General features: G+C 34.2%; 1 protein-coding gene across 10 annotated transcripts in view; it reads left to right on the top strand.

Annotated features, from left to right (window-relative positions):
- LOC147916840 (uncharacterized) overlaps positions 1-19370 on the top strand; it is a 181599-nt gene that overhangs the window by 60881 nt on the left and 101348 nt on the right. For 6 of the 10 annotated variants that reach the window (XR_015552470.1, XR_015552469.1, XR_015552471.1 and 3 more), the window contains one exon: positions 18742-18883. The exons of 3 other annotated variants lie outside the window; for them this stretch is intronic. Coding sequence is in view for 3 of the 7 variants with exons in the window: in XM_087432147.1 (XP_087288273.1) it covers positions 18742-18883 (142 nt within the window). In the remaining 4 variants the exon portion in view is untranslated. Of the gene's footprint in view, positions 1-15856; positions 16498-18741; positions 18884-19370 lie in introns of those variants that run through there. One more of the 10 variants, XR_015552477.1, reaches the window with a different exon arrangement.

The raw sequence follows: 19370 nt of genomic DNA, 5'->3' as shown, positions 1-19370 counted from the left end.
TCCATTTTGGTCTGAGACCACATTTTGTATGGTTTCTACACTTTTAAATTTGTTAAGGAGTATACTTATCCAGCTCTTCCAAAAAACTGAAGAGGAGGGAACACCCTTACAAACTCATTTTATGAGACCAGCATTACCTCGATACCAAAGTCACAGAAGGGCATTACATGAAAAAAAAAAAAAAATACAGGCCAATATCCCTGATGAACATAAGTGCAAAAGTCCTCAACAAAATACTAGCAAACTAAATTCAACAACACTTAAAAGGATCATACACCATGATCAACTGGGATTTATCCTTGGGATGCAAGAATGGTTCAATATATGCAAATCTTTATATGTGATATACCACTTTAACAGAATGTAGAATAAAACTAGTGTGATCACCTCAATAGATGTAGAAAAAGCATATGATAAAATTCAGCATTCTTTCATCATAAAAACTCTCAACAAATTAGTATACACAGAATGTGCCTCAACATAAAAAAGACCATATATTACAAGTCCATAGCTAACATCATACTCAATGGTGAAAAGCTGAAAGCTTTTCCTCTAACATCAAGAACAAGACAAGGGTGCCTACTCTTGTCTCTTTTATTCAACATAGTACTGGAAATCCTAGCCAGAGCAGTTAGATAAGAAAAAGATAAAAAAGGCATCCAAATTGGAAAGGAAGAAGTAAAATTGTCTCTGTTTGCAGATGACATAATCTTATATATAGAAAATCTAAAGGATTCCACAAAAAAAAAAAACTGTTAGAACTAATAAATTAAATCAGTAAAGTTGCAGGATACAACATCAACATACAAAAATCAATTGCATTTCTACACACTAACAATGAACTATAAAAAGAAATAAAACAATCTCATTTACAATATAATTTAAAAGAATAAAATACTTAGAAATAAATTTAACCAAGGAGGTTAAAGATCTGCACACTGGTAACTATAAAACACTGAAGAAAGAAAATGAAGAAATTACAAATAAATGGAAAGGCATCCTGTGCTCATGAATTGGAAGAATTAATATTGTTATAATGTCTATACTACCCCAAACAATCTACAGATTCAATGTAATCCCTACCTACCAAAATTCTATTGTCATTTTTTACAGAAATAGGAAAACAATTCATATGGAACTACACAAGACCCTAATAGCCAAAGAAATCTTGAGTGGGAAGAACAAAGCTGGAGACATCACACTTCCTGATTTCAAATTATAATACAAAGCTACAGTAATCAAAGCAGTATGGTGCTGGCATAAAAACAGACACATAGACCAATGAAACAGAATAGAGAACCTAATGAAACTTAGCATCTACAGTCAACTTATCTTCAGCAAGGATGCCAGGAACACAAAATGGGGAAATAATAGTCTTTTTAATAAATAGTGTGGGAAAAGCTGGATTTCACATGCATAAGGATAAAACTACTCACATCATATACAAAAATCAACTCAAAATGGATTAAAGACTTAAACATAAGACCTGAAACCATAAAACTACTGGAAGAAAATGTGAGAAAAAGATTGTTGACATTGGTCTGGGTGATGATCTTTGGAATATGACATCAAAATTACTGGCAACAGAAGCAAAAATAAACAAATGGGACTACATCAAACTTAAAAGCTTCCGTACAACAGAGGAAACAATCAATAAATTGAAAAGGAAACCTGTGGAATAGAAGAAAATATTTGCAAGCCATATATCTGATAAGAGGTTAATATCCAAAATATATAATGAACTCATACACCTCAATAGCAAAAAACCAAATAAGACAATTAAAAAATGGGCAAAGAACCTAATCAATATTTCTCAAAAAAAAAAAAAGACATGAAAATGGCCACTAGGTATATGAAAATGTACTCAACATCACTAATCATCAGGAAAATGCAAATTAAAACCACAATGAAATATCACCACACACCTGTTAGGAAGGCTATTATCAAAAAGACAGCAGATCAGGAGTGTTGTTGAGAATGTTGAGAAAAGGAGACCTCGGTACGCTCTTGGTGGGAATGTAAATTGGTACAGCCATTATGGAAAACATTAAGAAAGTTCCTCAAAAAATTGAAAATAGAACTACCATACGATCCAGCAGTCCCACTTCTGGATACATATCCAAAGGAAACAAAATCAGTATCTCAAAGAGATGTCTGCACTCCCATGTTCACTGCAGCATTATTCACAATAGCCAAGACATGGAAACCATCTAAGTGTATATTGACAGAGGAATGGATAAAGAAGATGTGGTGGATATATACAATGGGACATTATTCAGCAATAAAAAATAAGGAAATCTTGCTACCTGCGACAACATGAATAAACCTGGAGGTCCTTATGCTAATTGAAATAAACCAGATACAGAAACACAAGTACCACAGGATCTCACTTATACGTGGAATCCAAAAATGTCAAACTCATGGGAACAGCAAGTAGAATCATAGTTGACAGGGGCTGGGGGAGAGGAAATGGAGAGTTGCAGTTCAATGAGTGTAAAGTTTCAGTTATGAAAGAAGATTAAGTTCTAGAGATCTGCTGTACAACATTGTGCCTATAGTTAACAATACTGTAGTTGTTTCCTTGAAATTTGCCAAGAGAGTAGATCTTAAGTATTCTCAGCACACAAAAAAATTGGTTACTACGTGAAGTAATAAGTATGTTAATCAGCTTGATTGTGGCAATCATTTCATAATGTATATGTACATCAAAACACTATACTGTACACTTTAAATATATATAATTTTTACCTTAAATTATACCTCAATAAACCTGAAAAAAATAAAAAAAATTTGTTAAAGTATGTTTTGTGGCCCAGAATGTGTTTTATCTTGGTGAATGCTCCATGTGAGCTTAAAAATAATGTGTATTATATGTTGTTGGACTGCAGTATTCTGTAATATCAATTAGAACAAAGTTATTGATAGTGTTGCTCAGGTTAACTATACCCGTGCCAATTTTCTCTCTGCTTGATCTATCAATTACTGAAAGAGGCGTGTGGAAGTCTCTGACTGTAATAGTGGACATGTCTATTTCTTGCAGTTCTATCAGCTTTTGCCTCGTGTATTTTAATTCTCCTTTGTTCAGTGCATACACGTTGAGGAATTTTATATCTTCTTGTATAATTGACCCCTTTATAAATATGTAATATCCCTGTTTATCCTTCATAACTTTCCTAATTCTGAAGTCTGTTTTTTTTTTTGTTTCCTTATTTGTTTTTATTGAGGTAATATTGGTTTATAACACTATATAAATTTCAGGTATACATCATTACATTGTGATTTCTTTGTAGACTATATTATGTTCAACACCCAAAGACTAATTACCATCGTCACTGTACACATATGCCCTTTTGCCCCTGTTGTCCTCCCTCTTCCCCCTCCCCCCTTTCCCTCATGTAACCACCAATCTAATTTCTATATTTATGCATTTGTTTGTTGTTGTTGTTGTTTTTATCTTCCACTTATGAGGGAAATCATATGGTATTTGCCTTTCCATCCGACATTTCACTTAGCATAATACCCTCAAGGTCCATCCATGTTGTTGCAAATGGCAAGATTTCATCTTTTTATGGCTGAGTAGTATTCCATTGTATATATACCACATCTTCTGAAGTCTGTTTTGTATAAAATTGATATGGCTACGCCAGCTTTCTTTTAATTAGTGTTAGCATAGCATATCTTTCTCCATGCTTTTACTTTTAATCTATCAAAGTCACTGTATTTAAAGTGCGTTTCTTGCAGACAATATATAGTGGGTCTTGCTTTTAGTTACTGTCAGTCCGTCTTTTAGTTGGTATATTAGACCATTCATATTAAAGCGATTATTGATGTAAGTAGATTAATATCTACCATGCTTGTAACCATTTTCTATTTGTTTTGCTTGTTCTTTGTTTCTTTTTTTTAAAAAAAAATCTTCCTTTCTTTTTCTGCCTTTTCTGTTTTAATTGAACATTTTATATGAATCAATTTTGTCTCCTCTCTTAGCATATCAATGATACTTCTTTTCTTAATTTTTAAGTACTTGCCCTAGAGTTTGCAATATACCTTTACATCTAATCTAATTCCACTTTGAAATAACACTATGCCTCTCCTCAGTTAGTAAAGGAGGTTTCTAACAAAATACTCTCAATTCTTCTCTCTTGTTCCTTATAACATTGGTGTCATTCATTTTACTTATCGCTATGCTGTAATCACCTAATATGTTGTCTATATTACTATTAGATCAATTAAGAATAAGAAAAATGGAAGATTTTATTTGATCTTCACTTATTCTTTCTCTGAGGCTCTTCCTTTCTCATGTAGATCTAAGTTTCTGATCTACATCATTTCCTTCTCATTGAAGAACTTCTTTTAACATTTCTTGCAAGACATGTCTACTGGTTATAAATTCACTCTGTTTTTGTTTGCCTGAGAAAATCTTTATTTCTCATTCAATTTTGATGGATAATTTTGCTGTATATAGAATTCTATGTTGGCATTTTTTCTTTTAATTATGTATTTCATTTCACTGTCTTCTTGTTTACATGGTTTCTGATGAGGAGTCCAATGTAATTATTATCCTCATTCCTCTGTGGGTAAGGTGTTTTCTTCTTTGGCTTCCTTTAAAATTTCCTATTTGACTTTGGTTTTTTGCAGTTTGAATATCACATGCCTAGGTGTAGATTTTTTTTATTATGTATTCTTCTTGTATTCTCTGAGCTTTCTAGATCTGTAATTTGGTATCTGTCATTAATTTTGGAAAATGCTCTGCCATATCACTCTAAATATTTCTCTGCTTCTTTCTCTCTTTCTTTTCCTTCTGGTATTGCCAGTACATGTATGTTATGTCTTTTGTATTTGTCCCATAGTTCTGGGATTCGTGTTCTGTTCATAAAAATATTTTTCCTACTTTCATTTTAGTTTACAAAGTTTCTGTTGACATATCTTCAAAGTAACTGATTATTTCCTTGGCTACGTGCAGTCTATTGATGATGACGTTAAAGACGTTCTTCATTTCTGTTCTGGTTTTGACTTTCAGCAATTCCTTTTGATCCCTTTTTAGAGTTTCCATCTCTCTGCTGACATCACTCATCATGCTATCTACTTTTTCAATTAGAGCCCTTAGCAGATTAATTATAGCTATTTTAAATTCCCTATATGATAATTCCAAAATCTGTGTCATATCTAAGTCTGGTTCTGTTGCTTGATTTGTCTTTTCAGACTACTTTTTTTTCAGTATTTTAGAATGCCTTTTAATTTTTTGTTTGAAGGTCAGACATGATATATTGGGTAATAGGAGCTAACATAATTAAGCTTCACTGTGAGATTTTCTGTTAATTTCATGTTATGAACTGAAAGTTTGTGTCCCCACCCCCAAATTCATATGTTGAAGTCCTAGTCCCCAAGGTGATGATATTTGGAGGTGTGGCTTTTGGGAGATAATTAGGGTTTGATTAGATCATGAGGGTCAGGCTCTCATGATGGGATTAGTGCCCCTATGAGAAGAGGAAGAGACATGAGCTATCTCACTCTCTCCATGCGCGTGCACCAAGGAAAGGCCATGTGAAGGACTAACAGGGAGATGGCCATCTGCAAACTAGGAAGAAGGCCCTCTCCAGACTCTGAATCTGCCAGAAACTTGATATTGGACTTCCTACTCTCCAGAACCATGAGAAATAAATGTCTGTTGTTTAAGCCACTCCATCTATGGTATTTTGTTATAGCAGCCCAAACTGACTAAGACATCTGGCTAAGGGTTGGACTTTGTTCAATGTTTGTTGTAAGTGTAGTTGCCAGAGGCTTCAGTTTTCTCTAATTTTCTTAATTTTTTTCTTCCTCCATTGCCTCTGGGTTTTCCTAAGATCCTCTTCTTAAGTAGAGTCTATGTCTTGTGGCTCTCTCAGGTGTAATGTTGGAGCCCTGTTGATGTGGTGGAGAGGTGTTAGGGAGGAGAAATGTTCTACAATCTTATGATTAAATCTCAACTTTCTGAAGTAGGCCTAAGTCCCTGGGCTGTGATGTCAGAAGTGTTCCTTAGCCTTTTACATGAGACAGGAATGAGCCTGGAGTTGGTTAATTGCCCTTCCCCCAAGTCAGACAAGGCTGGCAATGTAGTTTTCCTTATAAGGCAGGCCACTGCTGTGGGAAAAGCTCTGGTCCTATTTCAAAAGGGCTTCTTTTCGCCTCTCTTTGCTTAAAACAGGAGGAAATTTTTTCTTTAGTATTCCCTGTGAAAATGTGATTGGGATCTTGGGAAAAAAACCATAAAAGTGTAGGTTCTCCCCAAGAGTTTTTAACTCTCGAGCTCATTCATCCACAGCATCCAACAATTCATCAAATTTCCTTTTTGAGTGTTCCTACCTCTTACTTGCTCCATCAGCTTCTGCTTCAGTTGAGCTGATTCTCCGTATTCTCCTTTCTCTCCAGATTTCAAGGTAACTGTTTGCCCTCTGACCTCAGTTCTCTGAAGGATTTAAGAAAAGTCATTGATTTTCAGTAGGTTCAGCTTTTTCCTTGCTGTGAGGATGGGATTGATGACTTTTTACAGTTTTTTTACAATGTTGGAGCTGAAACTAGATGTCTGCTCCTTGGCTTTTTATTTGGAATTATTCTTGTCTGTGGGACCTGGACCTGCACCCCTCTTGATTTCATTAATTTTAATTGTGAGAATTTGTAATTATTATTATAAGCAAGTATGAATTTGCTAGAGGGCTGTGTACTGTTATTGTGTTTCTTAGCATATTATTCTAGCTCTGGATTTAGGCCAGAACTGAAAACATGGTGACCTTGGTCAAGCTGTTTACATTACCATAGACGGTAACATCATTGTGTATTTCTCAAACAATACAAGTGCATACATTTTAGAAATAAGTTTTACACATTCGGCTCTTTTACCTTTTGGAATGCATCTATAATTTAAATATGTAGAATTTTATATGTTTGACAGTGATTTTGTATATTGGTCATACTTTCCTAATTTTGATTGTAAGTACATTAAAAGCTATGACTTTTGAAAATTCTGAATTCACCATAGCACTTGGTATACTCTGGGAATTGTTTTGATAAATATTATACATGTAAAAATTCTGTGGTGACCAAAAGCCTATGTAGGACCACAGAAAAAAGAAAGAATACATTCCAAAAAACCCTAGGTCGGTAAAATGTTAGTCAGTGTTTGTGAAACTAGGTTTATGGGAAAATATATTTGAAAAGTACTTAAGTGATTTATACAGACTTGTTTACCACAAAACTTCTTCGAATCTTACTAAGCCTATGTAAACTCTGAATCTCTGAAAGGGAGAATCGTTTTTCAGTGGAATTACTATTAAAGAGTGTTTCAGAGAACACAGATTGGCAAATTCTGCACCAGATCATTCTTTTCAGATAGAATATGTTAAGATTCATTAATTGCTTTTATTTGGCAGAAAGTCTTTCTTAGTTGGTGATTGGATTCCTGCAGTGATGAACAGCTACATTGCTGTGGCAACATAGGAAGCAAGGTACTTCCAACCAGAGATGCCTCTTTTCATGTAGAAGACCTTGTCACCAGGTTTCTCAAACTAAATTTTTATGAAGTAGAAAATATGCTTACAAAATATATCTGAAAAAAAAAAACACCTTTAATTTTATTGAACAAAAGTACATTCGTTTGAAAACTCTACATTGTGGGCAGAATGGATTATTAAAATTGTACAAGTTATTCATTACCATAATTTTACTTAATAATAAAAGATCTTAGGTACACTGTTTGCAAATAATTTAGAAAAGTTCTTTTGATGGCATTCCTCCAAGTTTTCTCTTTAAGTCTAAAATGACTTTAATATGCAAAGAGAAGTATTTATATTAATTTCTTGATAAGAATGTAAGAAGGAAAATCAGTTGACTGAAGTGAGAAATTTCAGTGGCATACAGATATTTAGAGCCTTCAAACATCATTAATTAGAAAAGCATAAGGCAACAACATAAAGAAGCATGATGGTAATAAGATAAGAAATTGAGCTAAATGCCAATGATCTCTCTCTCTGAACCAAGAGAAGATATATATGTATGTGTGCACAAAGAAGTTGAAAAGTGATGTTCAATGTTTTCCCCCATTTGTGTATTAAAATTCTCATTAGAGGTGGCTTTGCGTATAGACAAATGGCTGCCTATTTTTCGGCAATGCCCTGCTCCCTTAAAAAAAGACCTATATGATAGGATTGGGTTATTTTGTGTGACACACAAAATATTCCTCATTAATTTAAGAATCACGTATTTTACCATTATTTGAACAAATATTTATCGTGTAATTACTCTCTCCAAGACCATTGCCTATGTACAGGAGGAAGGAAGAAATACAAAGATGATCAAAATAGATCTAGATTTCAAGGAACCTGAAATTTAGGTGTGAAAGTTGGAAGGGATAGATTAAAGATAGGTAAAGGAGGGAATGTAGATAAGTGAAGGTCTTGGAGCTGAGAAGGTCACAACAGAATAGGGTTTACCTTTGTAAAGAAGAAAATATGATGAGGATAGCTAAAAATGTAGCTACTTCTTGAGATGAAGGAGAAGAAAACTGGTGCTCACATTGGACGGTGTCAAAGTCCCCTATGAAGCAGGAAGTGTGATAATTAAATAAAAGGAAAGGAAGATGGGATCAATCAAGGTTTTGAAAAAAATGAGAAAATTTCTAATTTCTTGTGGAGCATGGAATATCCCATAATAAATATATGGATTTGTGAGTGTCATTGAAGTTACAATGCTAGTTGAATAACGTGAATTTGTCATGGAGCAAGTCAATGAAATTAAGTGATTTCTGTCTTACTCAAGAGCTACAAAAAGAGAATGGAGAAAGTGTGGTTTGCTTCATGTAGATTGGAGACTGGCAAGAAGTCGAAGGAGGAGAAAGCATCCAAAGTGTTCTTTAATTTAACAATCACTGATTTAATATCTATTATGTTACAGAAATTGTGGGTGGAAGATAAAAGAGATACAGCTCCTGCTTTCCACGAATTTAAGGTCTAGTAAGCATAAAGACCTGTAAGCAGATGATTACAATACAGAAATGTGTGTAGACTGTCAAGTCTTCATGGACATTGGAAGAGTGTCTCAGGAGGATAGCATGAGTTTCTTCTCTTTAAGCCTTAAAATGCGAAAGATAGGGTGAATGTGTGGCTTTCATCTGAGAGTGCTACAAAAAGCAAGATATACCTGAAATTCTGTTTGCCATGACCTTGCTTTCAGTGTTGTGAAAATTATGTGATGCTTTCTACGGGACTTTCCTTATGTAGACTATTGTCATGTTTTCTTTCCCCTCTCAAAAGAGAAACAAAAGTCATTCTGACTAATTTAAGGCTCAGCTCCTAAATATATTTTGTGTGTTTGATAGATGAGAGTTATATTGATATTAGTCAGTACAACACAGGCAGAAAAGTACTTTGAATTCTAGTATTACTAAAACAAACTTTCTAAGACAGATACAGTAATTGGACCAATAACAATCAGACCTTTTCACTCAGCATTGAGTCTTCAAGGGAACTGAGCTAAGTGATTAAGTACTATAGAGCCCGTCTTACCTTGATGTTCAACCCGACCCCTTTAGAGTTCCATCATAAAAACATACCAATCAACCAAAAATGGATCCTATTCCATTAATGTCACATTTCAACCATGTCTATTATAATGCTGAGTGCCTAGCACATCACATCTTCTGAGAGATGGTCTTTCTTCTGGAATTCCAAGCAAATTTCTGGAAAGTCATTCTTATTATCCTGACCTAGCTCATATGCCTAACTTTGAACCAACCACCTTGGCCTCTGTGATCGATTGTGCTAGTGGCTTGCGCTAGGTTATGTGTTCATCTTTCCAGGCAGACAGTAGACTCATTCCAGGAATCCCATGAATCTAATAGTTGGAGTCGATTGTGAAGGAAAAGTGGATATTGGGGAGGCTATTAGTATTGTGTATCAGGAAGTTTAAATCTTAAACGCTTTCTTACAAAAATTTTTCCTTCTGATATAAGCCTTGCTTTTTTAAATACCTCTTTTTTTAATACCTCTTGTACAGTTTCATACATAATTAAATATTTGGAGGCTGAGCTTCACATTTTGCCAAAGAAATTAGATTTGTCTTCAGACAGAGCCTTTTATTGGCTGCTTTCTTTTCCCATGGCAGGAGATAAATGAAAGAGGGAGGGGAGACACATGGAGGCGTGGGGTGGGATAAAATGTTCTCAAAGCAAATCACTGAAAAACAAAGAGAGACTATTTTGTGCTAACACTTATTTAGACTTTGTGAGTTCTACAATTGTGCGTTGATTTTCTTCCAGATGAATTTGGCATAATCAAAGAAGGTTTTTTCTAAAATCCTGCCAGCTTAAGTAAAAATATCATTTTATGTGACAAACATTATTCATCTACCCTATTTTGTGTTTCGTCAAATATTGGTAAGGATTTTATTGAACAAGGGGTTATATAAATTTGAAAACATGGGTTAATTTTATTACTTATTTTCAAAACCGTGTGGCTTGTAAAGTGTAGTTAGCAAATATGTTTATGGGTGTCAAAAAACCATTAAACCATCTGCATGTTGTTTAGGCAGGAATGATTACAGTTTATGTGGAACCATGACACCATAAAATTCTGATGTCAACTTTAGCGTTTCCAAATTAAAGAGGCAATATTAGCATATTTATTAAAGATAAGGTAATTTAGCTCAGAAAAATATTTACCTCATGGCTTCTCAAACAGAATATAATGAGGCAAAATATCCATAATATGTTGGTAATGCTATTTAGTTGGGTTTCCAATAGACTTGCCATCCCAATATGGTGTAATTTGGGGAGTATTTATCAAGGTGTATGGATGTGTTTAGTCCAATAATCCAAGATTTTAATTAAAGAAACTGTTTAGAGAAAGCCAGAAGATAAGACGTTCCTTTTCCTTTTCAAATATCTTGTCTAATTTTTTCCTGGTTTCACTCTTTGGTATTCTGTCCATTTCTGGCTGATATTGAGAAAAGCCAACTGGTTTTGTTCTTTACCTTCTAGAGCCACAGAATAAATTCTGAGAGTCATGAAAGATCTGTGGCATGGGCAATCCAATTAACTAACAAGCATGGATATTACTTATCTTTTTAAAATTTAGAAGATACTGACAATTCAAAGATTTTTTTTCACCTACAATAGACCTAGAGAAGTAAAAAATATATCTAAAAGAATCTATACCAAAATATCAACAGTGTTATATCTATCTAGGTAATGAGAATATGAGTAGCTTTCATTTTCTCATTTTTTATTTACATTTTCTTGTATATCTTTTCTTTCCTACACTGCACATGTGTTCTTTGTATAACAATAAAAGTTAAATAAAAAAACAAAATAAAACCTGGAGGTCTGCTTGCCATAAGAACATAATTCATAGAATTTCTTTAAATGATTTATTTTGTAATTCATGTGAATATTTTTTTCTCTAATTGGGGCAGGGAGAAGACTAGAGTAAAGGATTAATTGGTCCACAAGGAGATTCGAGATTCGTTTTAAATTCGCTTGAGACTAGCAGGTTAGAGACATAATAGGAAAGAGAGAAGATAGCATACTTCCTTTAGCAAAGGTTAGATCTTTCAGATGGTGCCAACATTGGTAAGAGCTAATACATTATCCCTCACAAACATCAAATTATTTAAGATTGGCCTTTAAATTATTATTGTGAGGAAGCAGACTCATTACTTAATGTATTGCCCAGAATGTTCACTGTAATGCATCAATAACAAATTTTCTAAACCTCTTGAGCACAGTGACTTGTATAATTTCCTCTCACATGTATATCCAACTTGAGACTCAGATTTCAGGTTGGATGATAACTGTTCTGTGTGGTTAACAATGATTATTAGCTGCACGTGCCTTTGGAGTTTTGCAGTACAACACACAATTGGGAAAGAATCTATTAAATTCTGAGTTAAAAACATTCCCAGGACAGTCTTCACAAGGTGACATTGAGTAAGTGAACTCATCACTCTACAAATATGTAGGTTCGGTCGTTTCTTCTAGTGAGTGGCCCCAAATGGGTTGTGCTGAGTCTAACTAACATTTAAAACATTGCCAAGGCTACGCTAATTTATCAGTTGACTATTAGAAATATAACTGTTACTTGGAGTAGAGGTTAACCATCCTTGTAGCTACTTTCATTTTCCCACCTTTGACAGAAACATGGGTAAAGGAAATATTATTTTTAAAAAATTTATCGAAAATAGTGGAAGGTCAATGAAAGTCAAAAGGGCTTTAGTGTGAGGAATAAAATAGGGAGTGATGGAGACTGTGTGAATCAAGGATGAAATGTCCTATCTATAAGGGAGCAGCCAATATTCAATTCCTGTCAATTCTTGCCAAGAAAGGATATAGGCCCAGTATTTCCAGACAATCTAATTTTATAAGAGAAGCTGTAAACATGAAATTTTACAAAACCTCTAATCTTTATATATTAGAAAAGTACACTTAAAAGGTTTTTGTTTGTTTGATTGTTTTTTGTTTTGTTTTGTTTTGATTTGTTGACATCGTGAGAACAAGCACAGTGAATTCAAAATAAAAGAGGAAACGTATCTCACCTTTGGGTCACTACTTGGCACCCTCTAATGCTGTGTATCTCCATTATCACCAGAATCTGGTCAGCTTGCTCAGGTACCTCCTTGAGTGTGCATGGCTAGAATAGCAACCAATACCTGTCTCTGTCACTTTCATCTATATTTTCATGGATGATGCCTACTACCACTTCTGATACTCACAGTCTTTTTAAGATGCCTTAATAGGTTCAAAAGTTATAGTCAAGTCTTTAGAGCTAGGAAGCTATTTTGTCTAAGCTCTGATAGGCTGACTCAAACTCATTCATTCAATGTATAATTATTTTATAATTTAATTCTTATTTAAGGCATACAGCACGATAATTTAATATACGTATACATTGTGAAATGATTACCACAATCAAGTTAATTAACACATCCATTACCTCCCATAGTTACTATAATTTAATTCTTAGAAAATAAAATTACTTTTAAGTTTTTAAAGAGCACGTAATTATTCTCTTTTGTGCCTACTTGTAGGCCAGAAACAAGAGACACAAGTACCAACACATTTTTTAGTACAGGTCTACAGGTTTAACTCCTAGTGGTTGAAGCATCTTATCTCTGTCAGTCATATTTTCTACTTCCTGCATTCCTCCTATGATAAGATTTAGGAAAGGAGTAGATAATTAATTTTGGGTTATCCATATATTGGGTTATCTGATGATATAATATTAGAGGCTTATATATATATATATATATATATGTATATATATGTATATATGTACGTATATAGATAAGAACATTTTTTTAACCACATTTTGGTGCTCAAGCCGAACTCTCTGATTGCACATCTCCCACATGGATGGTCAGTCACTTAAGCTTGTAACAAGCAGTGTACTTAATTCAGCTTTGTGATTTGAGAATTTTCAACTACAAAATCTCTGTGTAGCCTGTGAGTTTCCCACCATGAAGGCTACTGTGCTGTAGGAATAAGTTTCCTAATAAAATTATTAAAAGTTAGAAGAATCCTGTATGTTTTTCCTGGGATTTCAAAGCTCAGAAGCAATTCTACCAGTGCCTGCCAGTCACAGCTGGAGCTACAACTGTGGCGAAAGCTGCCTCGTAACAGCCCAATTCGTGAATGTAAAAGGAAATGGACAAGGATAGCACTCCTAAAAAGAAGCACAATTTGAAAAGAAAGAGAATCTGTGGAGAATAGAATTGCATACTATAATCAAGAGAATCCTTTTGAAGCACTTTACTATTTCAAATGATTAAAGTTTAAATAATGGTCAACGAATATATTCTATAGTTCCACATTTAAAATTGGTATCATTTGCAGTTGCATATTCATCTTGTTCTGGGTGGAGGTCCATGAAACATTCAAACTTCAGATCAGATTTTCACAAACTGCTAATTTTGCTTTTTCTTTTTCTTTGCATTAAGCAAGAACAAATCAGACCTCTGATTTTTACTGGCAAGATGCCAACATCTGAAATTAAGGTAGTTGGATCAATGATGATTTAGAATTGATTAAACCATTCCTGTGAATGGCTTCTTTCCCAGGAGAGCATTTCCAATTTTCAGGCATGAGCTCTGGTTTACAGTAACCCCATTTCACAAGATGCATCATTTGAAGGAGGGCTAGGGGCTATGTGCTTTTGGGTGGTTGGCTTTTAGATCCCTTCCTACTGCATCTATGTGTGGCATTTTTGGATTTAGTACTGATGCTTAGCATTCCAGAAGGGGCCGGGGGATTGATCTGAAGAGGTTTCAGTGCTAGAGGTAGAAAGACTGCTGAGCATTTTGGTCTTATGAAAATCTTGGTTTGCTAGCAGTTGATATTTTTCCCCCAGGGAATAGCAGTTCCTATCTCTTTGTTCCATTGGCAGAAAGCGGAGACAAAGTTCTTTTGAATGAAGGCCGCAAACTGCAAAATTTTTAGTATTTGGAATCCTAGGCCTGCTTTGGAGTCATAACAGATTCCAAGTGGCCAAGCATCAGCAAGGTAGTACTGTCTTCAGAGCAGTCCCAGGTCACGGATGCATCACAAGAAATGTAGAATTCAGAATGGTATGATAGGCCTGAACATCTTCCATCATTTTCATTTATTCATGTGTCCTTTATTGAATAAAAGCTGTTAACCTCTGCTGCTTGACAAAAAGCATGGAGACTCACAAATTTAAAAAAACCCACCTCTACAGACGTAAATTTTAGACCTTTGAAAGAAAGTAGCCACTATTACGTATTTTCTAAACCAGACTTCAAAATAATCAATTGCAACAAGAGGGATTTAAGTTGAAAAATAAGAGTTTTACATTTTAAAAATAAATCACTAAAGAAAATTGTAGAAACTACATTTTAGGAAGTCTTTAAATTTAGATTATAGTCTAACTTTTAAAGATGATCTTACCTCTGGCAATGTGTGACCTTGCAAGTACTTTGATAAGTTGCAATTTTTTGAAATATTTTAATAAATGTACTCATAAGTCAGTGTATAGATGAATCATCTGTTTTTTAAATTGTTAGATAATTTTTGTTCCTGCTTTAGTTTCATATATTTTAAAAGGCCATATGTATTTGTTGGAGTATTATTTTTCTCTTTCTTAGTTGTTTGTTTTGAAGAATTTACAGAAATGCCTCTGTAACAGGGAAAATGCTAAGAAGTTAATGGAAATGTTAATTAACTACAAAGAAAGATGATAGTAAATCATAACGTTCTAATCAACCAACATCTAAAGTCCATTAATTTCCATGAACAGAAATATTTCTAGTATGTGGTCAAGGAAAATCCAAATGTCCTGGAAAATTCAAAGAAAGAGCTAATTTGTTGATAATGTGGTTGTCTAGAACCTTTGGGTGATAAGCTGATAGAAATAATTATATTACATGTGATCAAAGCCAAATTATTTAGTATATCAGTCTCTAGTTTTATTTTAACTGATTGTTTCACTTTGATATTTCCACTTAATTAAATACTGTCAGATTATCATACAAGTTTCCAGGATGCTGAAAAATATAGGAATAGTACCCTAAAAAACAATAAAGAGATTAAATAAACAACCACTTAATTCAAATCATTTATTTGAAACAAGCATGTAAATCCTTTTTTTGCTCTTTAGAAAGTCTAACTATCAACTTTCTAGAATTTCATATTAGGCTGAAAGATATATACTGTGAATTATTGTAAAACACATAAGCTTATGTTTGTATCATTGGTTTAAATTTCACTTCATGCAGAAATATTATTTAACATATATTTATGAGTTGGACTAAGGACAAAATTAAAACTTCCTGCTTTTTTTTTTTGGCCAACTTTGATCCTTTGAACATTTTCACTTATTGAAATTCATTCCACATCCTGGTCAACTCTCACAAAAATGTTTTATACCTGTTATCTATCTAGATTTAGAGCTAACTTTATATTTCAGAATGTGTCGTTTTCCCTAAGTAAAGTCCCTATCAAATATTTTCCCAGAAAAGTGCTTATATGAAACCAAATTTGAGAGACAGGGGTGAAAGGCTGATTTCTAGATGCTTATCTAAAGATTGAACCAGACTGTAATTTCTGTGATTTCTCTCTTATTTACCCTTATGTCTCCAGAACCTAGGAAAGCAACTTGTATCAACTCATTAAATATTTATTGAATTAACAAAAGAATAAGATTGTTAACATAATTGTTATGGATTCATTCATTCATTCAAGAAATAACTATTGGGCAAGGCTAATGTGCCAGGCATTGTGCTAGATAATTGTGGGCATTCTTAAATTTGCTTTGCTAGAAGTTTCATAAAGAATCTCAAATTGGCGTTTTAAAAGCCTCCTCAGGCTAGGAAGACAAGCCAAGAACTCACCATCAGATTTCACCTGCAATATCTATAAATTTGAATAAATTCCTCTTTTCAAGGTCCCTCAAGCATCATGAGGTTCCTGGGGCTGCCTGGAATTGAACTTCCTTACTGATCTCTAAGCCTGGGAACTCTGTAAGCCAATTACTCAACTACTTTTCAAAAGAGGGCTTTTGAAATCATTGGCTCCATACAGTCAACCTTAGGTCCTTAAAGTTGTCTACTTATATCTGATTCAATAAGCATCGTTCTCAATTATGACATTTCAGGCAAAGCTTTGGTTGCATAACCATAGTTTCTATTATATGCTATTAATAAGGAGGGCAAACTCTTATTGAACACATGCAAATAATGATATTGCCATGAAAGTAATAATACGCATAAGAGGTTCTGAATTCTGGAGGCCCAGGCAAGGAGATAAAGATAAATGTTTCATTTCTGTTTACAAAAGCAGAGTCTACTAAGTCATTATGAGTTACAGATATAAATAGATAGAACTAGAGATTGAAGATATAGAGAAAAGATAATGGAGTTCCTTATATCTAGAAAATAAAATGTTAAAACATCAATAATATTCCAAACAAAAACCGCAATCATCTCTCATCAGTTCACTCAGTCTTGTATAATTAATTCTTATTCCGCTTGGTCATGGGTTAGCAGTCTCATGAAAGCATCTGCTTTTCAACTAGAGTTCTGGAAATCTTAACTTAGTTCACTGTTATGGTTGCAAAGTTGTTTAAGCAATGCCATCAGAAGCCTGTGTCCAACAGTACTTGGCATAGATAGCTCTTTTCCCTGGGGCTCTGAGACAATCCTTTGTTAAAGTCAAAGCTTTCTGTTCTGTAGCTGAATACAAGTACTTTCAGAGAAACATCAGGATAAAACAACAACAACAAAAACTATCTGTAGATGACAATAGATTTAAAAGGGCCGTGGTTAATTTATTAACGATAATCTTCAAAGGGGAAAGATCTGTTGAAAGTTCATTACAAAAATAATGCAATTGTCAAGAAATGTGGTGGTTTCTATGGCAGGCAAAACAAAATAAAATCAATCCAAAAAGTTTTAGACAATATACCTATAAACATAGTGATTAACTTTGTTTTCAAAGAAGAGTGGCTATTACATCTAATTGATAAAAATTGATAATATGATCTTTACAGGGAAAAAAAATCTTCAGATATAACCTATAGTAATCCTAAACAATATAACACAAATACATTAAGCATCTCGTTAAAATGTACTGAGAATATATCAAAGTCATCAAGTAAAAAGATGCAGTAAATCTGGAGCAGGTCCTCAACATCTGAATATTAATAAAACTCTATAGGTAAGTTAAGTGAATCTACACTTGAAAACCACTAGCCTAGAAGATGCTAGATACAAATTAAAGAGGTAAAGTTGCATCAGTTAACATTTGAAAATGTTGGAAATTATGGCCAATAACACTATGCTGTTGTTGCTTACCATCAGGCAAAGCCCACACCAGGACACTAATAAATAGAAATGTATCGTTGATAGCTAGGGCATCGACAAATCTCTAGGGACTTTCCACACAGCATTTAATTTCTGAAATATGTATAACATTTTACCCACATGAATTTAACCTAAAGAATGCTAAGCATCTCTTCTGATTTGGCAATGCTTCCTATGCAACTCATCAGTAGTAATTTATCAAGTTGGCCTAATTATCTAGCATCTTTCTTTTTAGAAGGTAGAAGATAAATACTTTGTGGTTTTCCAAGGGCCCTCTGGGAAATGTCAAAGGCAATTTTAGGTACAAAAGATATCATTTAGGATTCAGTTTTGGGAAGGTAGTTGAACACATTCATTAACAGATCCAAATATACATAGTCTTACATACATAAGCTTGTCTTATACTTAATGCTGAAGACATAGCTGTTTTTATTAAATCAACAATATTAAACTAATCTATTTGCCAAAGATTTACCTAAATACAATGAGCTTGAATTTTTAAAGCATTTGAATCAGATTCCATATGTTTTTTAAGGATATTTACATTATTGGATTATAAGGATTAATAATGGATTAATAATGTAATAAGGATTATTACATTATTGGAAATTCAAATTCCTTAATTTTTGCAAATTTTAGAAATATTTAATTTATATAAGCACCTACTTATCTTAAGCCAATCAGAATAGAGCTCCTTTAATTTAAGAGATTTTATAATCTAATTTGATAATTCCATCCAGAGGTAGACACATATTCCACACTCACAGACACATAAGATATATACAGACACAGGTAGAGAGTTTATAGCTTTAATTATAAAATTTTAGTCCTGGGTCAAGAGTAGATACAGAATTATAAAATCTACCGCTCCATATGAAAGAGTTGTTCTCTTTCTGTTACCAGGTCCATTTTTGCCCGCCGCCCAGAAAGCCAATCACCGAGACAACGAGATTGCACAGAGAGAGGGTTTAATCACAAGGCAGCCAAGTGAGGAAAATGGGAGAACAAGTCTCAGATCCACCTCCCTGAAAATAGGGACTCAGAGGTATTTATGGGGAAGGGGCAAGGTGGTCTGAAATGATTGGAGGTGAGGAGAGATGAGGTAATTGATGATCTGTGCAAGCGTAGTCAGCCTTCATGCCTCTTTGTAGGGCACATGTTCACAGAATGGTAGCATTAGCATGCCCTGAGGGTGGAGTTCCAACCTCTTGCCGTCAAAAGGGCCCAGTTGATGGGTTGGTGGTCTCAATCCAGCCTGAAGTGGACAAGGGGTTCAGTTCCTGAAAAAATAGCTCCAACACCCGTTACCACGGTAACCCAGGCTCCAGAGAGATGTCACCTATAGGAACCTAGTGGGAATCAAATAGCATATTGCCCAAACAGCACAGTTAACAATGAGTAAGTTTATCATGCAGATTTAAGTCCTCGCCTTCCATTCTGATAAGTTTCTAGGTAAGGCCATCCCCCTCTTCTTCCTGGTACAGGGAACAAGATACCTTTACAGATGGAGATTTTCTTTTCAAATGTAAATG

This window comes from Ceratotherium simum, chromosome 6, assembly GCF_057802395.1.
Source record: "Ceratotherium simum simum isolate JZ-2026a chromosome 6, ASM5780239v1, whole genome shotgun sequence".
In the NCBI taxonomy this organism is placed as follows: domain Eukaryota; kingdom Metazoa; phylum Chordata; class Mammalia; order Perissodactyla; family Rhinocerotidae; genus Ceratotherium; species Ceratotherium simum.
The sequence above is the reverse complement of the archived record's forward strand: the minus strand, read 5'-3'. Positions and strand labels throughout refer to the sequence as shown.